Below are 26,247 nucleotides of genomic sequence, written 5' to 3' on the forward strand. Positions count from 1 at the left end.
ATTGTCTTCTAATCCATGAACATGGTATAGCTCTCCATTTCATTAGGGCTTCTCCCATTTTTCTTGGTGATGTATTTGTAGTTTTCAGTGTATAAATCTTACACTTTTTAACAAATTTATTCCTAAATATTTTATTCTTTATGATGCTGTTAAGAATTGTTAAATTTTATTTTTTGGATTGTTTGTCATTAGTGTAGAGAAAGGCAGTTTATTTCTGTATTTTGATATTGTGTTTTGCATCTTTACCACATTTGCTAAGTTCTAGATTTTTTTTGTGTGTGTAGGTTCTTTAGGATTTTCCACATATAAAAATCATGTCTTCAGCAAATAAATACCGTTTTACTTCTTCCTTTACAGGATGCATGCTCTTAATTTTGTTTTCTTGCCTTATTCTGTGGGTAGAACCTCAGGTACAGTGTTGAATGAAAGTGGCAAAAGTGGACATCTTGCCTTGTTCCTGATCTCAGGGGGAAAGCATTAAAGACTTATTGCTAAGTAAGTGGTTTTGTAGACATCCTTTGTCCAATTGAGTTTTCTTCTATTCCTTGTTTGCCGAGAATTTTTATCAGGATTAGGTGTTGAATTTTTGTTAAGTTCTTTTTCTTCACCTATTGAGTTGATTATATAGTTTTTGTTCTTTATTCTTACTATGGTGTATTAATTGAGTAACATTAATTGAGTTTCAGATATTAAACCAATTTTGCATTCTTGGTATAAACCTCACCTAGTCTGATGTAAAGTTATTCTTACATGTTTCTGTATTCACTTTGCTAATTTTGCTGAGGATTTTTGCATTTTTATTCATGAGAGATAAAGGCCTATAGTTTTCTTGTGATGCCTTTGTCTAGCTTTGGTATGAGAGAAATACTTGCTTCCGAATGAGTTTGGGAAGTTATATCCTCCTCTGTTTTCTGGAAGAGTTTGTGCAGAGGCTTGATATCATTTCATTAAGTAGGGGGCAGTTTTTGCCTTTTGTGAGGCATTTGGCAGTGTCTGGAGACATTACAGTTGTTCAGTGTGGGTAGGGGATGCTTGTAGTATCTAGCAGGTAGAGGCCAGGAATGCTCCTGAACATCTTAGCAATGCACAGGACAACCTCACAATGAAGAACTATTGGTTCATAGTGTCAGTGATGCTGAGGTTGAGAAACCATGCTTTAAATGATTTGGTAGAATTTACCACTGAAGCTATGTGGGCCTAGCCTTTACTTTGTGGGAAGACTTTTTTGTTTTGTTTTGTTTTGTTATTAATTCAGTTTCTTGTTATAGTTTTATTCAGATTTTCTATCTCCTCTTGAGTGAGTTTTGGTAATTTATGTCTTTCTAGGAATTTGGCCATTTCATCTAGTGGTCTGATTTGCTGGCATAAAGTTGTTTATGGTGATCCTTTATAATGCTTTGATTCCTGTAAGGTTGATTGTGATGTCTCCTATTTCTTTTTTTTTTTTTAATGTTTATTTTTGAGAGAGATACAGAGCATGAGCAGGGGAGGGGCAGAGAGAGAGGGAGACACAGAATCCGAAGCAGGCTCTGAGCTGTCAGCACAGAGCCTGATGTGGGGATCGAACGCCAACCAACTGAGCCACCCAGGCACCCCCTCCTCTTTGATTTCTAATATTAATCATTTGTGGGGTTTTTTTTCTTCTCAGTCTAAATAAAGTTTTGTTAATTTTGATATCTTGAGGAATTAACTATTGGTTTTCATTGATTTTTCTCTATTTTCTGTCTTCTGTTTTATTGATTTCTGCTCTAATTTTTATTATTTCTTTCTGCTTGCTTGCTTTGACTATATATATAAGTTTATTTATTTTGAGAGAGGGTGAAAAAGTGTGTGTGGGGGGAGGGGCAGAGAGAGAGATGAAGAAATAGAATCCCAAGCAGGCTCCACTCAGTGCAGAGCCCAACGGGGCTTGATTCCATGACTGTGAGATCACAACCTGAGCCTATATCGAGTCAGATGTTCAACAGACTGACCCATCCAGGTACCCCAAGTATATATTTTTTTCCTGCTAGTTTTTCTTTTTCTTTTTTTTTTTAATTTTTTTTTTTTCAACGTTTATTTATTTTTGGGACAGAGAGAGACAGAGCATGAACGGGGGAGGGGCAGAGAGAGAGGGAGACACACAGAATCGGAAACAGGCTCCAGGCTCTGAGCCATCAGCCCAGAGCCTGACGCGGGGCTCGAACTCCCGGACCGCGAGATCGTGACCTGGCTGAAGTCGGACGCTTAACCGACTGCGCCACCCAGGCGCCCCATTCCTGCTAGTTTTTCAAAATAGAAGCTTAGGTTATTGATTTGTGATCTTTCTTATGTAGAGATTTATAGCTATAAATTTCCATCTAAACACCACTTTAGCTGCACATAATAAATTTTAGCATACATATAGCCCCCTCACAGCCACGGTTTTGCTTTCCATGGTTTCAGTTATCTGTGGCCAACCATGGTCGGGAAGCAGACAATCCTTTTGAATCATCAGAAGGTCAGTAGTAGCCTAATGCTTTGTCACAATGCTTCCCGTCATTCATCTCACTTCATCTCATCATACAGGCACTTTATCATCTCACATCATCACAACAAGAGGAAGGGTGAGTACGGTAGAATACGATATTTTCTGAAAGAGAGAGAGAGAGAGAGCACGTTAACATGACTTTTATTACAGTATATTGTTATAATTGTTTTATTTGATTATTAATTATTGTTAGTCTCTTACTGTGCCTAATTTATAAATTATAATGTATAATGTTAAGCTATATACATTATAACTAAATTATTAAATTTTATCATAGGTATGTAGAGGAAAAACATTAGGATTTGGTACTGTCCTGTGGTTTCAGGTATCCCCTGGGAGTCTTGGAATGTATCCTCCACAGACAAGGGAAGACTACTGTATTGTTTTTATTTTCATTCAGATCAAAATATTTTTTTAAAAAATTTTTCTAATTTTTCTTGTTTCTTCTTTGACCCATTGATTATTTAGAAGTGTTATGTAAATTTTGAACTTTTTTGAATTTTGAATTTTTTTTTGAACTTTTGAAATTTCCCACATTTCCTTGTTGATTTATAGCTTAATTCCATTGTGGTTGAAGAACTTTATATATTCAGTTTAAAAAAATTTATGGAGACTTATGATCTAGCATATGGTTTATCCTGAAGAATAGGATGCTGTGTTCTGTAGATGTCAGGTCAAATTGGTTGACAGTGTTATCTTCTACTACAAGTTTTTCTTGCTGATTTTCTGTCTAGCTTTTCTGTTATTGAGAGTGGCAGTATTAGAATCTCCAACTATTATTTTGAATTGTCTATTTTCCTCTTATATTCTGTCAAATTGTGCTTCATGTATTTTTGGATTCTACTGTTAGGTGCCTGCATATATGTTTATAATCATCCTATCTGAATTGACCTTTTCATCATTATAAAAAGTGCTTCTCTTTCTTTATTAACATCTTTTGATCTATCTATCTATCTATCTATCTATTTAAATTAAAGTTGGTTAACATACAGAGTAGTATTGGTCTTAGGAGTAGAACCCAGTGATTCATCACTTACATATAACACCCAACAAGTGCCCTCCTTAATGCCCATTACCCATTTATCTCATCCCCCACCCACCATCCCTCTAACAACCCTCAGTTTGATCTCTGTACTTAAGAGTCTCTTATGGTTTGCCTCCTTCTCTGTTTTTATCTTATTTTTCCTCCCCTTCCCCTGTGTTTTATCTGTTGTGTTTCCTAAATTCCACATATGAGTGAAATCATGAGAATTTGTCTCTCTCTGCCTAACTTATTTCACTTAGCAAATGTATTCTAGTTCCAACCATACTGTCACAACATCTTTTGTTTTAAAGTCTATTTTGTCTATTGTCTGTATAGCTACTTCAGCTCTCTTGTAGTTACTCATGGTATATCTTTTTCCATCCTTTTACTTTTTTCCCCATTTAAAAAATTGTGTTAAAATTAGACATAAAATTTACCATCTTAACCATTTTTAAGGTGCACTTCACTGGCATTAAATACAGTTCTAATGTGCAGCTATCATCACCATCCATCCCCATAATTCTTTTGCTCTTGTAAAACTGAAACTGTCTCCTTCCCCCCCAGACTCTACCAACTATCCATCTACTTTCTGTCTATAATATTGACTACTCTGAGCACCTCAGAAAAATGGAATCATAAAGTATTTGTCTTTTTGTGACTGACTTATTTCTCTTAGCATAATATTTTCAAGGTTTATCATATTGTAGCATATTACTGACTTTCTTTTCTTTTACTTTTTAAGGGTGAATGATATTCCATTGTATGTATATGGACATTTAGGTCCCTTCCATATTTTAGCTATTGTGAATAGTACTGTTATAAACATAGATGTACAAATACCTCTTGAAGATCTTGTTTTCATTTCTTTTGAGTATATACCCAGAAGTTGACTTGCTGGATCGTATGGGAATTCTAGTTTTAATTTTTTTGAGGAGCTACCATACTGTTTTCCACAGTAGTTGTACCATTGTACATTCCCATCAGTAGTGCATAAGGGTTCCAGTTTCTCCATATCTTTGCCAATACTTGTTATTTTCTGTTTTTGTGTTTTGTTTTGTTTTTTGCCTTTTTTTTTTCTTTTTGATAGTAGCTATCCTAATGGGTGTGAGGTTGTATCTGATTGAATTTTGATTTGCGTTTTCTTCATGATTAGTGATGCTGAGCATCTTTTCATGTGTTTATTGGCTGTTTTTATATCTTTGGGAAAATGTCTATTCAAATTCTTTGCCCATTTTTTGAATCAGGTTGTTTGGTTTTTTTTGTTGAGTTTTAGGTGTTCTCTATATTCTGGATAGTAATCCCTTATCACACACTTGATCTGCAAATATTTTCTCCTATTATGTGGGTTGCCTTTTTACTCTATTAATAGTGTTTTTTGATACACAAAATTTTCAATTTTCATAGTCATCTTGTCTAGTTTTTCTTTTGTTGCCTGTTCTTTGATGTCCTATCCAAGGAATCATTGCCAAAGACAGTGTTATGAAACTCGTGTCCTAAGAGTTTTATTTTCTTAGGTCTTACATTAAGCTCTTTGATCTATTTTGAGTTTTGGTATATGGGGTTAAGGGTCCAACTTTGTTCTTTTGCATGTGGATACCCAGTTTTCCCAGCACAATTTGTTGAAGAGCCTAAATGTCCCATCAACTGACGAATGGATAAAGAAGATGTGGTTTATATACACAATGGAATACTACTTGGCAATGAGAAAGAATGAAATCTGGCCATTTGCGGCAACGTGAATGGAACTGGAGGGTATTAGGCTAAGTGAAATAAGTCAGTCAGAGAAAGATAGATACCATATGTTTTCACTCATATACAGATCTTCAGAAACTTAACAGAAGACCATGAGGGAGGGGAACGGGGAAAAAAGTAACAGAGAGGGAGGGAGGTAAACCATAAGAGACTCTTGGATACTGAGAACAGAGGGTTGGTGGGGGCTGTGGGGAGAAGGGAAAGTGGGTGATGGGCATTGAGGAGGGCACTTGTTGGGATGAGTACTGGGTGTTGTATGGAAACCAGTTTGACAATAAATTATATTATAAAAAATTTAAAAAAATAAAAGTTTTACTTCACTAGTAATCAAAAAAAAAAAAAAAGTCTGAGCAGAAAAAAAAAACTGGGCTGCAAAGACGTGTGGAGGTGATGGCTATTCTAATCTTATTTTATATGCTTGCATATTAATTGGGCAGAAGCTCTATTTTCATCTCTGAACTTAGTCTAATGTCTGGCACATATCAACTGCTCAATGAATGTGTGTTACATGGACAGATATTCTGTTCCCATATACTGGGAATTGGGAGTCTGTTAGATTTTCATTGCAACAAAACAATTTGAATGTCTCATGAGTTTTAGCCCAATTTCTCAAGGTCTGAATTTGGTTTCCTTTTCTTCCTTTGGAACCCTAAAAAATGAATTTTAGTCTACCACAACTTTAATATGTGGCTTTCTTGCCTGAGCATATGGCAATAGAAGCTTAACATATAGTGATTAGACAGGAATTCCATAAAAACTATAGAGGCTATGTCTGGAACCACTGAAAACTATTAAAAGTATAATAAAACAAGTGAAAACTATAAAAAAATATAGTTACCCAATGAATATGACAATATCTTTATATTCAAAATGATGCCATTGAAAATTAGATCAATTTACTACTCACTACTACCTTATTTGAACTTTTAAGTCTCAATTTATTCAATAGATAACAATTTACTGTTATTCCAACAATTTGACCAACTTGTTCAAGAGTATAGGCCACTGGTCATGGAAGCATATATCAGACCAGTCTTTCTGGAACCTCAGAAAAGGTACCTGACCATTTTAGCAAGTGATATTTAGTAGTGAAGTATTTTGAAAGAATGTCTTCCTTTCACACTCCCCCCAAAAAACATTGCGTATCTACTCAAATTGACCTTGTAGATGAGCTGAAGAATTTCTTCTCCTCCTAATGTGTTTGCTTTCTCTTTTGCTGGAAAACAGTGCCTAACTTAGTCATTTAGACAAAATACCTAATTATAAAACCAAAAGAATGCAAAGCTCTGCTTATCGGTTTCTCTTAGAAGATGAGGTGTTGAGTGATAAGGTTTTCTGTTGTCCACCCTGCTTAATTTTCAGCTTTTTAATTGGAGAATCACTTTCTGCCCCCACCCTTTTCTATTTTAATAGGAAACCTCCATTTTAGAGGAATACAATATCAATTGGACTCAGAAGCTGGGAGCTGGAATTAGTGGTCCAGTTAGGTAAGAGACCCACATGCAAACTATGGCAAAGTTGCTCTGAAGAAGGCCATTTGACCTACATTGGCCATTAAAAACAGCAAGTGTGCCACATTTGTGAAATAACTTTAACAAGTGGAGGTATTTATGTTAGGCTTTTTCTCATCCATTTAGAAATCTATTTAATTGAGCCACATGGTCTGTAATGTAGAATCATTTAAGATACTGAGGTTGTGGAGCTACTCTTGAGAGTCGCCTATAGCCAGCAGAGGCCATTATTCCTTCCTTGGCCATCCTCAGGTTGCTTTCACATGGCGCGGGAGCTGAGGCTTGTGCAGGGTGGGTGAGATGGCTTTTCTGCCTCTCCACCTGCTAGCCCTAGGGGCAAGTTTATTTGGATGCATCTGGATATATTCTTGATTAGAAGTACAATTCTAAGGGGGCACCCAAGTGGCTCGGTCAGTTAGGTGTCTGACTCTTGATTTCGGCTCAGGTCATGATCTTATGTTTTGTGAGATTGAGCCCTGTGTCAGGCTCTGTGCTGGCAGCGTGGAGCCTGCTTGGGATTCTCTTTCTCCCTCTCTCTCTGCCTGTCCCCTGCTCGTGCTCTCTTTCTCTCAAAATAAATAAGTAAACATTAAAAAAAAAGTACAGTTCTAAAAGAACTTGTTAAATTAGTTTTCACTGTTAATAGATGATTTCTGATTGAATTTTTTTCCTCCAAATCTAGAGTCTGTGTGAAGAAATCTACTCAAGAACGGTTTGCACTGAAAATTCTTTTTGATCGTCCAAAAGCTAGAAATGAGGTATGGCCCTTTGTTGCCTTGATTTGCCTAAGTATTGGAAGTGCCTAAGAATTATTCTTTTTACGGGGCGCCTGGGTGGCGCAGTCGGTTAAGCGTCCGACTTCAGCCAGGTCACGATCTCGCGGTCGGGTGAGTTCGAGCCCCGCGTCGGGCTCTGGGCTGATGGCTCAGAGCCTGGAGCCTGTTTCCGATTCTGTGTCTCCCTCTCTCTCTGCCCCTTCCCTGTTCATGCTCTGTCTCTCTCTGTCCCAAAAATAAATAAACGTTGAAAAAAAAAATTAAAAAAAAAAAAGAATTATTCTTTTTACAAGTAAGGCAGAGAATACAGAGATGCACAAAGAATTTTATATCCATATTTACCCCTTTTCCCTATTCATGTTATCATTTTAAAGTGGTCCCATATCTATCAGTGCCAAAGGCTGATAGAGTCTTATTTCCTTTCAACTCCCTCTTGTTCTTTTTCAGTTAATGTAGTTCTTGTGCCCTGAACTGTTCAGATTTACCTCAGCTTATACTTATTGGACAAGGTCCCTGAAGAGTGGAGAATGGTGAATAGTGTCTTGTAAGTGCTGTAGGAGGGCTGTGACGATGTGTTTCTAGTTTTAAAAAAAACACCTTTGTTTTAAATCACCCAGATGTTGTGATGACATGTTAGGAATATGTACAATGGAGGACATACTCTTTTGCTTAGAGATGTATGAATAATTTCTGAAACAAAATGAGTTATTTGCCAGATTTTTCATTTGCTAATAGATGGGGCAGCAGAAAGTAAATTTGTTGGTGAGGTGAATCTCTGTTCTCTTTAAGGTACGTCTGCACATGATGTGTGCCACACACCCAAATATAGTTCAAATTATTGAAGTGTTTGCTAACAGTGTACAGTTTCCTCATGAGTCCAGCCCCAGGTAAGACTACATAGGGGTCATCTCCTCATATCTACCTCTCCACATGTAGGCCAAGGTGTAGTGGGGTTTTCCTCTCTTTTGTGCTCTCTCTCCCCCTCCCCCTTTCTCTCCATCCCTCCTTCCTTCCTTCCTTTCTTCCTTCCTTCCTTCCCTCCCTCCCTCCCTCCCTCCCTCCCTCCCTCCCTCTTTCCTCCTTTTAGTTTGGAAAATTTCAAACATTTGTAAAAGCAGACAGAATTATTCAGTGAATCCCCAGGTACCCATCATGCAAACTCAACAGTTACCAACTCATTGCCAGTCTTGTTTTATCTATGCCCCACCTACTCTCTGGGGCCCCCTGATTATTGTGATTACTTTCTCTTTAAAAAAAAAAAAAAGTATGTAATGTGGAATTAAAACATTCTATTTCAAATTAGTGAAAGAGGACCAAATATTACTAGGCACTGTCTTTGAAGTTGATATGGCAAAAAGCCCTTATTGCTTAGTCTGACATTGCTTTTAAAGGAAGAAATCAACATTATTCTTTTAGCTGCCAAATATTTGGCAAACCCATTGAGTGGCATTCCAGGTGTCTTCCAGGGAATTCAAAGTTAAATAAGGTATGGTTTCTACTGGGGGTACTGAGATGTAAACCTGTCATCATAGCAATATGATAGGCACCAAGGAGAGGCATCCACAAAATACTTTGAGCTTATAAAGGAGAGGAGAGCTGCTAACTGTAGGCTAGGGAGACAAGGTGTCTCACACAGTGGTTATGTCGGGGCTAGGACTTGAAGAGGATGGGTAGGAGTCTTCTGGGTGGACAAAGAAGATGGATTTGTAAAAACAAATGGGAAATCAAATGATTGTTTCTTACAACTGTGCTCTGTTGGTGAAAGCATTTGGATGGAAACTGGAAGCATGTATATCAAAGAATGGTAACCAGAATTCCGATTTTTTTTCTTTTTGACACCATAAGAATTTTTGCTTTTTTTTTTTAGTAGCTGTGTAGCCTTGTCCAGCTGTCCTGCTGGGTATGCTGTGGGTCACATGGAAAACTAGTGTAGTGGGGACAGGAGTGGAGAGAGAGAGACACGGATATAGATACAGACACAGACAGACACAGAATGAGAGTGAATTACCAGGGTGGCCCAACAGCAGCCAAGTGACTTGAAATTCATGTTCTACACAAAGTCATACTCTGTTTTCGAAACATTTTCCATCTAGCTGCCCTAAATATGATACAAAACATGTCACTTAATATATCACCCCCTCTTTAACATCTAGTAATAACAAGTACAATATCTTCAAAAGGATCATTGTCTTCAAAACTTAATTATTTTACTCCCATTTTAGCTTTGAAAATTTTAGGTGTGGTCTATTTCTTATTCATAGTGTCTAGTTGGTAGTGACACGGGTCCACTTAGAGGGGTGTGGGCGGGTCAGACTTAGGAAGCAGTTATTACACATTTGGTACATGAGGCATCTTTAGGTTAGCTACTTGATGTTTCAGGCTTTTTTTTTTTTTTTTAACTTAACAAAATCAAATGCTTTCAAACAGGGCTCGACTCTTAATTGTAATGGAGATGATGGAAGGGGGAGAGCTATTTCACAGAATCAGCCAGCACCGGCACTTTACAGAGAAGCAAGCCAGCCAAGTAACAAAGCAGGCAAGTTAACCCCGGGTACCAATCAAACTGCCAACAATGTTGGTTAACAAGCACAATTTCATTGGGGGGAATAAAAGAAAGCTTGAAGAAAAGCTCTATTTGATCTCTCATTGCCTGCTTTGTTATGTAATCAGAAAAGATGCTTTGACAGGAGAAATGTGACCCCTTTTATGCTTTGGTGGGGAGCACTGTATTTTTAAGTGGTTGTCAATGCTTGTCTATTATAAGATTTAAATACACTCTGGAAGGAAGGTAATTTTTTAATTCCTTTTTAGACTGTAGCTATTAAACATGTAGTGTCTAAGCACTATTGTTGGACTTGGAGATAAATTGCTACTGATAACACCTGAAAGATTGTATGGTATAAAAATATGTTCTAAGATGATTGTATACAAGACACTTTGCTTTTGAGTCACCTTATCAGATTTTCATAGAATTCTAAGGTCTTTCTAATTCTGGGTTATTCCTGATTATAGTCTATTTTGACATCATGTTTTATTGCTACAGAAATGATTTATGTCACAAACAACACTAGGAATCTAACTGAAATTACCTCTTGAAGAGGTGAAAAGCTAGACTCTCAAGGCTTATCTTCAGGCCAAGCAAGCAAGGCAAAAAGCAGGAAGCACAGCCTAATTGGTTCTTAATAAAAAAATTATTCCAAATTTTCCATGAGCCTCAAGCATTTTTTTTTTCACTTGTAGCAAGAATTACTATCAAACTCTACTTACTGGGCCAGAGACCCTTGCGGTGTTAGCGGAAGACTTGACCCTCTTATAGCACACTACCTATGCTTGTGAGTGCAAACCACAGCCAGCAGCCTCAAATCCAAGCTCTACCAATGTGAAGGAGCCTCACGCATTATTAGAAGCCTCCTTTCTGGTAGGGAGGAACTGATATTTGGAATGCCAAGGACAATTCCATACTGAGAACTAAAAAACAGGTAGAATTTGTTCTCTCTATTTAATTTTAAAAAATACACCTCGTATTTTTCAAATATTTTAAATCTTAGGATGTGCTCTGATAATCTTCTGTAAAACAAAAACCCTTCAAACCCACTTAAATAGGTGACATTTCATTTCAACAAATGGGATGAGCAAATTGGAACATCTGGTGGAAAAATCCAGTTAGCTGCTTTCTATTTTTCTCGAAGGCAGAGCTTGGAGTTGAGCCCCCTGGAGAGTGCAGTTCCCTTCTGAGCCAGGTGTTGGTGGCCACTGCCCTGCTGGGCAACACCCAACCCTACGAAGGCTGCCTGGCACAGCGCTTACTCTGCAGCCCCGTTGCATCTCAGATGAGTGGAATTGGAAGCATTTCATTCTTCCCATTTCATACAGGATTTAACCATCAGTTTACTTTGACAAAAGAAGTGTGTTACTGTTGTATTTTCCTCTTTGTTTAATAAAATACAGGTTGCACTTAAACTAAGTTTAATTCATTTCTATTCCTTGGTACCCAAAGTCTTACTTAATTTCTGCTTTAAAACTGAAAACTGACCACAGTTGTAATTGACTTAATTAAGGATCTTTTTTTTTTTTTTTTTTTTTTTTTTTAACATCCTGAGTTCTCTAAACCAGGAGCATTAAAGAGCTGTCTTTTCTAAGATGTGGTTGCTCCACTGTCCTTTTCCAGATAGCTTTGGCTCTACAGCACTGTCACCTGTTAAACATTGCTCACAGAGACCTCAAGCCTGAAAATCTGCTCTTCAAGGATAACTCTTTGGTGAGATGACTTGTTTTGCTGCATTTTAGTGCTGCCACGCTCAGCATAGTTCAGGAATGGGTGTGTAGGTGTGTATGTGTTTGGAGTGCTCTGAATCCATGGTGAGGAGGCTTTAAGCCGAAGTGCTTCAGGCAGCCTACTTTCCCCACTTGTTTCCTTGCTAGAGGCTCAGAGGAATTCTACTGTACCCCTGGCATTGATAATTTTGGATGGTACTGATAATGCATTTGTAAGACTTAAGATTTTGGATATTATTTGGAGGTACTTTGGGAAGGGGCAGTAATCTATATGCTGTTAAAAATTACCGGGGCGCCTGGGTGGCGCAGTCGGTTAAGCGTCCGACTTCAGCCAGGTCACGATCTCGCGGTCCGTGAGTTCGAGCCCCGCGTCGGGCTCTGGGCTGATGGCTCAGAGCCTGGAGCCTGTTTCTGATTCTGTGTCTCCCTCTCTCTCTGCCCCTCCCCCGTTCATGCTCTGTCTCTCTCTGTCCCAAAAAAAAATTAAAAAAAAAAAAAAAAAATTACCTTCAGGCGTAATGGTTATATTTGCTGTTAATTTTGATCAGGTGTTTTTTCCTCTCCCGTCTCACCCCTTGCCCTATGTACCATGTCCCACCAAATAAGTTGCTCTGGCTATCTTGAAGCTGATGGTAAAAGTGAAATCGCACCCTGGATCGAAAAGATGATGGGCCAGTAGATAGAGTCAGGGGGCACTTGGCTAAGATTTTTTTTTTTCTTTTGGCTAAAATCTTGATTTTAGTACTGCAAATTACCAGTCATGAAACAAGGCCAACTGTGAGTGGGCAGAAATTCTTTACCTCTGTATTACTAAGAAAGATTCTTCAGTATGAATCATTGTCTTCAGATGTGAGGACATGCTATTCATAGGCTCAGGTGTTAGTCAGAAACCCATGAGTGAGAGCTCAAGGTAATGTGTCTTCCAGTTGGATTTTCCTTTAGTGTTTACTGAGAACTCTGGAGCAGTGACTTCCATTTGCTTTATTTTAGGATGCCCCAGTGAAGTTGTGTGACTTTGGGTTTGCCAAAATTGACCAAGGTGACTTGATGACACCCCAATTCACCCCTTATTATGTAGCACCTCAGGTAAGTGTTTGCTGTTTCTGCCACAGGATGTATCACCATGCTGTCTATAGACTCACATTTCTTCTCTTCTGCAGCACAAGTAGGTGTATATTACAAATGGGAAAGGGAGAGCTCAGCTTCAGAAACCTACAGTCTGCTTAATTAGGTGCAGGCATTTTATTCTCTTAAAATCAACTTCTTGGGGCGCCTGGGTGGCTCAGTTGGCTAAGTGTCTGACTTTGGCTCAGGTCATGATCTCATGGTTTGTGAGTTCAAACCCCACATCGGGCTCTGTGCTGACAGCTTGGAGCCTGGAGCCTGCTTTGGATTCTGTGTTTCCCTCTCTCTCTGCCCTTCCCCGACTCGTGCTCTGTCTCTCTCTCAAAAATAAATAAACATTAAAAACAACTTAAAAATTTTTTAAATTAAGAAATAAAATCAATAAAATTTTAAATTAAAAAATAAATTCAGGGGCGCCTGGGTGGCTTGGTCGGTTAAGCGTCCGACTTCGGCTCAGGTCATGATCTCACGGTCCGTGAGTTCGAGCCCCGTGTCGGGCTGTGTGCTGACAGCTCAGAGCCTGGAGCCTGTTTCAGATTCTGTGTCTCCCTCTCTCTCTGCCCCTCCCCTGTTCATACTCTGTCTCTCTCTGTCTCAAAAATAAATAAACGTTAAAAAAAAAATTTTTTTTTAAATAAATTCAACTTCTTTTAAAATCATGGTTTGATGTACAATTAAAAAAACTCCTGTTTGATGTGCTTTGACACAGATACTCCTGCATAATTACTACCACAATCAAGATATAAAATATTTCCATCACTTCAGAAGCTCTTGTGAACCTTTGTAGTCAGTCTGCTCCCAGCTTAACCCCTGGCTCCAGGAAAGCACTGATCTGCTTTCTGTCATCATGGGTTAGTTTTGCCGGTTATAGAAATTCATATGAATGGAACTCGTGTACCTGTTGTATTTCACTTCTTTTGCTTAGCGTGTGTTTGAAATTCATCCATGTTGCTGCACGTAGCATCAGTTCCTTTTTCTTGTTAAGTAGTATTCTATAATAGGACTAAGCCATGTTTTGTTTATCCATTCACTGACTAATGGCTATTTTGGATTGTTTCCTTTTTGGACTATAATGAAGAAAGCTGCTGGGAACATTCATTTACAAATTTGGGGGGACATCTTTTCCAAAATGGTTGTACCATTTTACATATTCACCAGTTAAAGAGTTTCGGTTGCTTCATGTTCTTACCAACTTATGTTACACTTTATAATCTCAGTCTTTCTGGTAGGTCCACAGTATTATTTCATTATGGATTTGATTATAGCATTTTCTTAATGGCTACTGTTGAGTGCTTTTTCATGTGTTTGTTGGACATTCTATTGTGAAATATGTGTACACCATTCTCTTGTAAAGTATGTGTACAAATCTCTTGCCCTTTTTTGGTTGTTGGTTTTATAATTGAGGTATAAAAAGTTCTTACTATTTTCTGGATACAAGTTCTTTGTTGTATATGTATATTACTTTTTATTGCTACCATGACAAATTGCCACAAACTTAGTGGCTTGAAACAGCACATTTATTATCTCAAAGTTTTGGAGGTTAGAAGTCTGAAATGGTTCATGGTGTTGGCAGGACTGTGTTCCTTCTGGAATGTCTAGGGGAGAATTCATTCCCTTGCCTTTTCCAGCTTTGTGAGGTGCCTTGCATTCTTTGGCTGGTAGCCTCTTCTTCCGTTTTCAAAGCCAGTAGTATGGCATCTTCCAGTTTCTCTGATTCTGACACTCTTGCTTCCCATTTATAATTGTGATTACATTAGACACACCCAGATAATCCAGGATAGTCTCCCATCTCAACATCCTTCATTTAAATATATATATTTTTTAACGTTTATTTATTTTTGAGACAGAGAAAGACAGAGCATGAACGGGGGAGGGTCAGAGAGAGGGAGACACAGAATCTGAAGCAGGCTCCAGGCTCTGAGCTGTCCACACAGAGGCCAACGCGGGGCTCAAACTCACAGACCATGAGATCATGACCAGAGCTGAAGTCAGATGCTTAACTGACTGAGCCTCCCAGGCGCCCCACAACATCCTTCATTTAATAAAATCTGCAAAGTCCCTTTGCTCTGTAGGGTAACATATTCACAGGCTTCAGGGATTAGGACATGGAAATCTTTGGGGAGCTATTATTCTGCCTACCACATATATATTATGAATATTTCTCTCAGACTGTGGCTTGCATTTCAGTTTTCTTAATGGTCTTTTGAAGAGCAGCAGTTTTTTGTTCTTATTTAAAAAATTTTTTTTTAATTTGTTGGGTGAAACCATTTCCACCTCTCCCACATGCATGCGTGCATATGCACACATGCGCACCACACTGTTCCACCCCAGTAAGCTAAGCAGCCACCTAGTGGAGAATGGAGCCATTACACTAAGTCCTGCCTAAGTGCGCCCTCCAAGCATATCCCCTAGAAAAACAGCATAAGGCATTCCACCTGCTTAGTGTATGGACTATGGAAGGCTTCATAGTTTCAGTTCTGGGGTAAACTGGATGTAACTTCATTCGGGTTTCATTCTGTTCGCTGGTTCATTTATTTGTTCGTTTTATTTGCTTCTGTTTTTGCTTAAATGTTTCCTTTTTTCTTTTTCCTTTTCTTCCTCATTCTTGAATACAGAAAGAAAATTTTATTTTTTATTTTTATTCCTTTATTTTTTATTTAAAAAGTTTTTTTATTTCTCTTTCATTTTATTTCATTTTATTCTATTTTATTACATTAAGTTTTTTTAATTTTTAAATTTTTTTCTTATCTTTTTTTCTTTTATCCTTTCCTTTTTTTTCTCTGTTCTATCAAGCTTCTGTCAACAAGCAGACCAAAACACACTTAGGGTCTAGCTTCCTTTATTTGATTTTTGTTTTGTTTTAAAATTTTTACTTTTCATCTTTTACTTTATTAATTTTTTTCTTCCTCCAAAATGACAAAACGAAGGAATTCACCCCAAAAGAAAGAAGAGGAAGAAATGACAGCCAGGGGCTTAATCAACACAGATATAATCAAGATGTCTGAACTAGAATTTAGAACCACGATAATAAGAATACCAACTGGGGTTGAAAACGTCATAGAATCCTTTTCTGTGGATATAAAAAAAATAAAATCTAGTCAGGAAGAAATTAAAATGTGATAACTGAGACGCAATCTTGAATGGATGCCATAACAGCAAGGATGGATGAAGTAGAGCAATGAATCAGCGATTTAGATGACCAGGTTATAGACTAATGAAGCAGAAAAAAAGAGGGAAACAAAGGCAAAGGAGCATGATACAAGGCTTAGAGAACTCAGTGACTTATTAAAAAGGAATAACATCTGAATCATAGGAGTCCCAGAAGATGAAGAGAGAAAAAGGAGCAGGAGTTTTATGTGAGCAAATTATGGTGGAAGACTTTCCTAATCTGGGAAGGACACAGACATCAAAATCCAAGAAGCACAGGAACTCCCATTAGATTCAACAAAACCCGACCATCACCAAGGCGTGTCATAATCAAATTCACAAAATACACAGACAAGAAAGAATTATGAAAGCAGCAAAGAAAAAAAAGTCCTTAACTATAAGGGAAGACAAATCAGGTTTGCAGCAGACCTATCCACAGAAACTTGGCAGGCCAGAAAAGAGTGGCAGGTATATTCAATATGCTGATTTGGAAAAATATGTAGCCGAGAATTCTTTATCCAGCAAAGCTGTCATTTAGAATAGAAGGAGAGATAAAGTGTTTCCCAGACAAAAAACTAAAGGAGTTTGTGACCACTAAACCAGCCCTGCAAGAAATTGTAAGGGGGACTTTTGTGTGGAGAAAAGACAAAACAGAAAAGACCAAAAGCAACAAAGACTAGAAAGGACTAGAGAGCATCATCAGAAATACCAACTCAATAGGCAACTGAACGGTGCTAAATTCGTATCTTTCAGTACACTAAATGCTCCAATCAAAAGATATAGGGTATCAGAATGGATAAGAAAACAAGACCCATCTGTATGCTGCTTATAAGAGACTCATTTTGGACCTAAAGACACCTGTAGATTGAAAGTAAAGGGATGGAGAATGATCTGTCATGCTAATGGTTCTCAAAAGAAAGCTGGTGTAGCCATACTTATATCAGACAAACTAGATTTTAAAATAAAGACTGTAGCAAGAGATGAAGAAGGGCATTATATCATAATTAAGAGATAGACATCCACCAAGAAGATCTAACAATGGTAAATACTTATACCCCCAATATGGAAGCACCCAAATATATAAATCAATTAATCACAAACATAAACTCATTGATAATAATATCGTAATAGTAGGAGACTTCAACACTCCACTTACAGCAATGGGCAGATCATCTAAGCAGAAAATCAACAAGGAAACAATGGCACTGAATGACACACTGGACCAGATGGACTTAACAGATATATTCAGAACATTTCATCCTAAAGCAGCAGAATACAGGCATTCTTCTTGAGTGCACATGGAACATTCTCCAAATAGATCACACACTGGGTCACAAACCAGCCCTCAATAAGTACAAAAAGACAGAGATCATACCTTGCATATTTTCAGATCACAGCACTATGAAACTCGAAATCAACCACAAGAAAAAATTTGGAAAGAACACGAATACTTAGAGATTAAAAAACATCCTACTCAATAATGAATGCGTTAACCAAGAAATTAAAAATACATAGAAGCCAATGAAAATGAAAACACAGCAACCCACAACCTCTGGGATGTAGCAAAGGCAGTCATAAGAGGGAGGTATATAGGAATCCAGGCCTTCCTAAAGGAGGAAGAAAGGTCTCAATTATACAACCTAACCTTACACCTAAAAGAGCTGGAAAAAGAACAGCAAATAAAGCCCAAAACCAGCAGAAGAAGGGAAATAATAAAAATTAGGGTAGAAATAAGTTATATCAAAATCAGAAAAATGGTAGAACAGATCGATGAAACCAGGAGCTGTTTTAAACAATTAACAAAACTGATAATCCCCTAGCCAGACTGATCAAAAAGAAAAAGGAAAGGACCCAAATAAACAAAATCATGAATGAAAGAGGAGAGATCACAACCAATACTGCAGAAATACAAATGATAATAAGAATATTATGAGCAATCATATGCCAACAAATTGGGCAATTTGAAAGAAATGGACAAATTTCTAGAAACATATAAACGCCAAAACTGAAATAGGAATAGAAAATTTGAACAGACCCATAACCAGTAAAGAAATGGAATCAGTAATCAAAAATCTCTCAACAAACAAGAGTCCAGGGCCAGATGGCTTTCCAGGGGAATTCTACCATACATTTAAAGAAGAGTTAACACCTATTCTTTTGAAGCTGTTCCAAAAAATAGAAATGGAAGGAAAACTTCCAAACTCATTCTGTGAAGCCAGCATTACCTTGATTCCAAAACCAGACAAAGACCCCAATTAAAGGAGAACTATAGACCAATTTCCCTGATGAACATGGATGTAAAAATTCTCAACAAGATACTAGCCAACTGGATCCAACAATACATTAAAAGAATAATACTCACCATGATCAAGTGGGATTTATTCCTGGGATGCAGGAATAAATTTGTGCAATATCCACATATCAATCAATGTGATACATCATATTAATAAAAGAAAGGACAAGAACCACATGATCCTTTCCATAGATGCTGAAAAGCATTTGACAAAATACAGCACTGTTTCTTGATAAAAACCCTCAAAAAAGTAGGGATAGACAGATCACACCTCAAGGTCATAAAGGCCACATATGAAAGACCCACTGCTAATATCATCCTCAATGGGATAAAACTGAGAGCGTTCCTCTAAGGACAGGAGCACGACAGGGATGTCCACTCTCACCACTGTAAATCAACATAGTGTTGGAAGTCCTAGCCTCAGCAGTCAGACAACAGAAAGAAATAAAAGGCATAAATCGGCAAAGAGGAAGCCAAACTTTCACTCTTTGCAGACAACACGATACTCTAAGTAGAAAACCCAAAGGACTCCACCAAAAAAACTGCTAGAACTGATTCATGAGTTCATCAAAGTCGCAGGATATAAAATCAATGTACAGGTTGGTTGCATTTCTATACACCAATAATGAAGCAGCAGAAGGAGAAATCAAGGAATTGATCCTATTCACAGTTGTACCAAAAACCATAAAATACCTTGGAATAAACCTAACCAAAGAGGTGAAAAATCTATACACTGAAAACTATAGAAAGCTTATGAAAGAAATTGAAGACGACACACAAGAAAATGGAAAAATATTCCACACTCAATGAATTGGAAGAACAAATACTGTTAAAATGTCGATACTATGAAAGCAATCTACATATTCAATGCAATCCCTATCAAAATAACACCAGCATTCTTCACAGAGCTAGAACAAACAATCCTAAAATTTGTATGGAACAGAAAAGACCCTGAATAGCCAAAGCAATCCTGAGAAAGAAAAGCAAAGCTGGAGGCATCACAATTCCGGACGTCAAGTTGTATTACAAAGCTGTAATCATCAGGACAGTATGGTACTGGCCCCAAAACACTCAGATCAATGGAACAGAATAGAGAACCCAGAAATAGACCCACAAATGTATGGCCAACTAATCTTTGACAAAGCAAGAAAGAATATCCAATGGAAAAAAAGACAGTCTCTTTGGCAAATGGTTTTGGGAAAACTGGACAGCGACATGCAGAAGAACGAACCTGGACCACTTTCTTACACCATACACAAAAATAAACCTAAAATGGATGAAAGACCTAAATGTAAGACAGGAAGCCATCAAAATCCTAGAAGAGAAAGCAGGCAAAAAGCTCTTTGACCTCGGCTGCAGCAACTTCTTACTCAACACATCTCCAGAGGCAAGGGAAATAAAAGGAAAAATGAACTATTGGGACCTCATCAAGATAAAAAGCTTCTGCACAGCGAAGGAAACAATCAGTAAAACTAAAAGACAACCAACGGAATGGGAGAAGATATTTGCAAATGACATATCAGATAAAGGATTAATATCCCAAACATATAAAGAACTTATCAAACTCAACACCCAAAAAAATAAATAATCCAGTGAAGAAATGGGCAAAAGACATGAATAGACACTTCTTCAAAGAAGACATCCAGATGGCCAACCAACACATGAAAAAATGCTCAACATCTGTCATCATCAGGGAAGTACAAATCAAAACCACAATGAGATACCACCTCACACCTGTCAGAATGGCTAACATTAACAATTCAGGCAACGACAGATGTTGGCGAGGATGCAGAGAAAGAGGATCTCTTCTGCATTGTTGGTGGCAATGCAAGCTGGTGCAGCCACTCTGGAAAACAGTATGGAGGTTCCTCAAAAAATTAAAAACAGAACTACCCTATGACCCAGCAATTGCACTACTAGGTATTTATCCAAGGGATGCAGGTATGCTGTTTTGAAGGGGCACATGCACCCCAATGTTTATATTGACAATAGCCAAAGTGTGGAAAGAGCCCAAATGTCCATTGATGGATGAATGGATAAAGATATATACACAACACATACATATATATAATGGAGTATTACTAGGCAATCAAAAAGAATGAAATCTTGCCATTTGCAGCTATGTGAATGGAACTAGAGGGTATTATGCTAAGCGAAATTGGTCAGTCAGAGAAAGACAAGTATCATATGACTTCAAGTATCATCAAACAGATGAACATAGGGGAAGGGAAGCAAAAATAATATAAAAACAGGGAGGGGGACAAAACGTAAGAGACTCTTAAATATAGAGAAAAAAACAGGGTTGCTGGAGGGGTTATGGGAGGGGGGATGGGCTAAATGGGTAAGGGGCATTAAGGAATCTACTCCTGAAATCATTGTTGCACTAACAATGCAACTAAATATGCTAACTAACTTGGATGTAAATTAAAAAATAAATAGGTAGATAGATACGTATTTTAGAGTTTTCATTGTAGAAAATGTTTAATGATTCAGTCAGTTTAAAAATACAGATCTATTTATTGAAGTTTTGTATATATTTTTTTAATCTTTTAAAATGTTTATTTACTTTTGAGAGAGAGACAGAATGCGAGCGGGGAGGGGCAGAGAGTAAGGGAGACACAGAATCTGAAGCAGGCTCCAAGCTTCGAGCTGTCAGCACAAAGCCTGATGCGGGGCTTGAATCCATGAACCTGAGCCAAAGTCAAACACTTAACTACCGCCACCCAGGCGCTTCATGTTTATTTATTTTTAATGTTACTTCTCCACCATTAGCTTTGGCCTTGCCTATGCACTGTGTGCCTCAGAGGGGCTCTCAATTCACAGTCTTCTCTAGCACTAGATTGTGCTTGCCAGCCTGGTGGAGGGTGTTGGCAGCAACAGGTATCTTTTTCTGAACCAGCCTCAGTCTTGTGCAGGTCCTGTTGAGTATCTGGTGGAAGTCTGTGCAGAAGCGTCTGTGAGTGGTGCAAACTCCCCTTGTTTCTATGGTTCCTACAGGGTCTTCTAGCCCTCATGCTAGCCCACACTTTGCCTTTAGCAATTTGCTAAAAATTTAGCTGAATTCTTTTTACTCATATGGCATGCTATAATGCTCCCTCCTGGCTTGTCATAGGTGAGCTAGTTTTCACATCTTGCTTCTTACTGGAAGGGCCTTTCTTTAGAATGCACAATATTTCATTGTCTTGAGACCTCTGATCTCTAATCGGTTCAAGAAAAGCGATGATTTTGTAGTTTAGCTTTTCCTTGCTGTTAGGATGGGAGTAACACTCCAGCTTTCTACATCCTAGATCCTAATCAGGTCTCAGAAATTTGACTGTGGTGTAGATGTTTGTTTGTTTGTTTCCTACTAGGGGTTTATTGAGTTCCTTGGATCCGTCAGTTTACGGTGTTTATCAGTTTAGGACAATTTTCAGACATTTCTTCAAATATTTTTCTGCTTGTCCTCTCTCTGCCTTTTTCCAAAGACTCCAGTTACATGTAGGTTAGATCACACACAGAGCATTAAAGGTTCTGTTTTGTTTTGTTTTTTTAAGATTTTATTTTTAAGTAATCTCTACACCCAAGGTAGGGCTTGAATTCCCAACCCCGAGATCAAGAGTTTCATGGTCCACCCATCGACTGAGCCAGCCAGACACTCCGTGATCTTTTTGTTTTTTTTCATCTTTTTTTCTCTCTCTTTCACTTTGGCCAAATTCTGTTACTATGATTTGAATTTCACTACTCTTTTCTTCTGCATTGTCTAATCTGTGAATTTCTTCATTTCTGATTTACTTAATGTTTATTTATTTATTTTGAGAGAGAGTGAGCGAGTAGGGAAGGGGCAGAGAGAGCAAGAGCGAGAGAATCTCAAGCAGGCTCTACACTGCCAGTGCAGAGCTCAATGCAGGGCTCAAACCCACGAATGGTGAGATCATGAGCTGAGCCGAAACCAAAAGTTGGATGTACAACCAACTGAGCCACCCAGGTGCCCCACATTTCTGACTTACATCATCTGTTTCTTTTCTTATTTCATGTTTATGTTTACCTTTATGTACCTCAACATACGTAATAAAATCTTTGCTGATTGCACCACCCTTGTCATTTCTGAGTCTGCTTTTATGACTGACTTTTTTCCTTGGTTACAGATCACATTTCCTGGTTATGGATTACATTTTCCTGCTTCTTTGCATGTTGAAGAAATTTTTATTGGGTGCTGGATGTTATAATATTATGTTGGTGAATGTCTGGATTTTGTTGTCATTTAAAAATATTTACAAACAGGGACGCCTGGATGGCTTAGATGGTTAAGCGTCTGACTTCGGCTCAGGTCATGATCTCACGGTTCATGAGTTTGAGCCCTGTGTCAGGCTCTGTGCTGACAGCTCAGAGCCTGGGGCCTGCTTCAGATTCTGTGTCTCCCTCTCCCTCTACTCCTCTCCCACTCGCATTCTGTGCCTCTTTCAAAAATAAACGTTAAAAAAAATTTTTTTTTAAATAAAAGTATATAAAAAGATTGTTTTGTGAGTGGTAAGTTACATGCAGGTCCACTTGGTTGTCTTGAAACTTGCTTTGCAATTCTTCCAGGGTGAGTCTAGATGAGGCCTTATTCTCGGGTTACCTCAGCCCTGCTACCTAGAGGAAAACTTCTGGTCCTCTATTGATGCCGCAGATGATCAGTAAGTTCTTTACCTTGGCTAGTTGGACGTCAGGTATCTCCTAGACTTCTGCAACATCTGGGAATTATTCAGCTTATAGATCCCGAGTAGTTGTTCTAGTAGCTGGCTGCTTCTCTGGTCTCACAGGGTCTCGCTGTACCATGTGCAGCTTACTGTATGTACCCAAAGATCAAAGGGATCCTTATGCAGGTTTTTGCGTACCTTCCCCACAGTTGGTAGTCTGCTCCACAAATTTTGGCCACACTACTGAACTCCTGTGAGCCCTCTGTACCCTGCTTAGAATCTCTCCCTGCACTGCATTCCAGAAAATGCTTCTTGACAGATCATATGGATTACCACATTTGCTTGCTCTCTCTCAGGGTTTGCTGACCTGTGTTGTATATTATTCAGTGTCAGAAAACAGTTTTCTCTCATATCTTTTTTGTTAAGATAAGAAGGAATCTTTTTCTTTTTTTATCTTTTCTTAGAGAGAGAGAGAGAGCATGAGCAGTGGGGAGAGGGACAAAGGGAGAGAGAGAATCTCAAGCAGGCTTCATGCCTTGACACAGGGCTCCATCCTATGACCCAGGGATCATGAGCTGAGCCAAAATCTACAGTTGGATGCTTAGCTGACTGAACCACCCAGATGCCCCACTTTCTCTTATATCTTGTCCAATGTTCAAGTTGTGTGTGGTGGGAAAGAAAGTTGTACTGGTTAATCCATCATGGCCAGAGTGTTGTATTTTTTTTTACATAGCTGATACTTCTTCTTTTCAAGGTTTATTTTACCAAAGAAGCCCTCTTTAAGGGAAAAAAAATTATTGAAATATAATTGATACATGATAAACTATACATATTTAAATTACATAATTTGTAAGTTTTAATATATATATTTATATAATCTCATTAAACCATCCCCACAATCAAGGTAGTGAACATATCCATCACCCTCAAAAGTTTTAGCGTACTCCTTGGTAATCTTTCCCTGCCTCTCTTCTTGTCCTCTCATTCCCAGGCAACCAGTGATCTGCTTTCTGTCATTATAGATTATTTGCATTTTCTGCAGATTTATGTGTAAAGTACCACATCATCCAGTATTTTCAGTTTTGGGTGTTTTCTTTCACTCAGTGTAATTACATGTTGTTACATGTATCAGTAAATAGTTTAGTTGTTTTTACTGCTAATAAGTATTCCATTATGTTGGTGTATCTTGATTTGTTTGTTCATTCATCTATTGGTGGATATGTGGTTGTTTCAGTTTTGGGCTATTACAAATAAAGCTCTTATAAACATTTGTGTACAAGTTTTTGTACAAAATTATTTCCTTTTCTCTTGGATAAATACCTAGAAGTGGAATAGCTAGATCATTATTTACAACCTGACTGTGTTCCAGAGTGGTTGTATGATTTTACATCCACATCAGCAGTGTCTGAGAGTGTAAGGTGTCCACACTCTTACCAGCATTTGGTATGGGCAGTCTTTTATTATTATTTTTAAGTTAACTTATTTATTGAGGGAGGTGGGGGAGAGGGCAACGAGAGAGGGAGAGAGAGAACCCCAAGCAGGCTCCACCCTCGAACCCATTAACCTGTGAAATTGTGATCTGAGCCAAAATCAAGAGTCAGATGCTTAATCAACTGAGCCAATCAGGTGCCCTGGGCAGTCTTTTTTAGTGGGCATGCAGTGGTATTTCATTGTGCTTTTAATTTGCATATGCCTAATGACTAAATGATGTTGAGCATCTTTTCATGGTGCTTCTTTGCCTTTTGTATATTTTATTTGGTGAAGCATCTGTTCAAATCTTTTTCCCATTTTAATTTTAATTTAATTTAATTATTTTTATTTATTTATTTAATTTTGAGAGAGAGAGAGAGAGCGTGAGTGGGGAGGGGCAGAGAGAGGGGGAAGAGTGAGAATCCCAAACAGGCTCCACGCTGTCAGCACAGAACCCAACATGGTGGGGCTCAAACCCACAGACCATGAGATTATGACCTAAACTGAAATCAAGAGTTGGTCGCTCAACTAACTGAGCCACCCAGGTGCCCCACCCCATTTTTAAAATTGTGTTGTTTTCTTATTGCCGAATTTGAGAATTCTTTATGTATTCTGGATAGAAGTCCTTTATCAGATATATGCTTTGGAAAGATTTTCTTCCAGTCTGTGGCTTATCTTTTCATTCTCTTAACAGTGTCTTTTGAAGAGCAAAAGATTTTAATTTTGGTGAAAGCCAATTTATCAATTTTTAAAAATGTTTCATGGACTCAGCTTTTGGTCTCCTATGTAAGAAATCTTTGTCTAACCCAAGATCACCCAAGATCTCCTCATACAAGTTTTATAGTTTCAGGCTTTACATTTAGGTGTGTGATCCATTTTGATATAATTTTTGTGTAATGCATGAGTATGGATCCACATTAATTTTTTAGCATTTGTGTATCCAGTTCTGGTGCCATTTGTTGAAAAGGCTATCTTTTCTTCGTTGCATTGCTTTTGAGCCTTTGTCAATGATCAGTTGAATGTACATGTGTGGGTTTAATTTTGGATTATCTGTTCTGTTCCAGTGATCTGCTTGTCTTTAACAAGTACTGTACAGTCTTGATTACTGTGACTTTATAATAATTATATAATATAATAATTACTTTATAATAATATAAAATAAGGTAGTGTTAGCCAACTTTGTTCTTTTTCATAGTTGTTTTAGCTATTTTAATTTCTTTACATTTCCGTATGAACTTAGAGTCAGCTGTTAAATTCTACAAAAAAGTTTGTTGGAATTTTGACTAGGGTTCTTTTAGAAGTATGGTTCAATGTAGGGGCACTGACACCCAAACAATACCGAGCCTTCCGATCCATAAGCAGGCTGTATTGCTCCATTTTTTTTTTTTTTTTTTTTGCCTTTAGTTTTTCTTAACAACATTTGTGTAGTTTTCAGTGTATAGGTCTTTCCCATCTTTGTTAGATTTATCCTTACTGTTTTTTGTGCTATTATAAACAGTATTTTCTTTTTCAGGTTTAATTAATTCGCTTTATTTCTCTTGTGTAAGAACACTGTGTGGTGACCATAGCTGGAGCCTGAGTTCTCTGCATGGAGACTCTCTGATGTGGTCAAGATGGTCAGTGAATTCCTGACAGGGAGCCTTGGTGAACACAGTCTCTTTCCAGAGTGTCAGGGGGAAGGCAGCTATAGATCTTGGAGATGACATC

The 26,247-nt window shown here is 38.0% G+C and overlaps 2 protein-coding genes and 1 non-coding gene across 8 annotated transcripts in view; 1 reads left to right on the forward strand and 2 right to left on the reverse strand.

Annotated features, from left to right (window-relative positions):
- The window catches only part of MAPKAPK5 (MAPK activated protein kinase 5), a 42,962-nt gene that overhangs the window by 5,794 nt on the left and 10,921 nt on the right, over positions 1-26,247 (forward strand). For 3 of the 6 annotated variants that reach the window (XM_045456995.1, XM_045456993.1, XM_045456992.1), the window contains exons 2-7: positions 6,699-6,772; positions 7,479-7,554; positions 8,362-8,459; positions 10,000-10,108; positions 11,741-11,830; positions 12,838-12,933. In XM_045456995.1, coding sequence (XP_045312951.1) covers positions 8,374-8,459; positions 10,000-10,108; positions 11,741-11,830; positions 12,838-12,933 — 381 coding nt within the window. In that variant the 5' untranslated portion in view covers positions 6,699-6,772; positions 7,479-7,554; positions 8,362-8,373. The remainder of the gene's footprint in view (positions 1-6,698; positions 6,773-7,478; positions 7,555-8,361; positions 8,460-9,999; positions 10,109-11,740; positions 11,831-12,837; positions 12,934-26,247) is intronic. The other 3 variants (XM_045456996.1, XM_045456997.1, XM_045456994.1) reach the window with 2 other exon arrangements.
- Positions 2,256-26,247, reverse strand: part of TMEM116 (transmembrane protein 116) — a 166,131-nt gene continuing 142,139 nt past the window's right edge. The window contains exon 11 of the mRNA XM_045457007.1: positions 2,256-2,611. Coding sequence (XP_045312963.1) covers positions 2,561-2,611 — 51 coding nt within the window. The 3' untranslated portion in view covers positions 2,256-2,560. The remainder of the gene's footprint in view (positions 2,612-26,247) is intronic.
- Positions 10,805-10,958, reverse strand: LOC123588624. Its single transcript, XR_006707942.1, has one exon. It is a non-coding gene; the product is annotated as a small nucleolar RNA SNORA62/SNORA6 family (small nucleolar RNA).

This window comes from Leopardus geoffroyi, chromosome D3, assembly GCF_018350155.1.
Source record: "Leopardus geoffroyi isolate Oge1 chromosome D3, O.geoffroyi_Oge1_pat1.0, whole genome shotgun sequence".
In the NCBI taxonomy this organism is placed as follows: Eukaryota; Metazoa; Chordata; class Mammalia; order Carnivora; family Felidae; genus Leopardus; species Leopardus geoffroyi.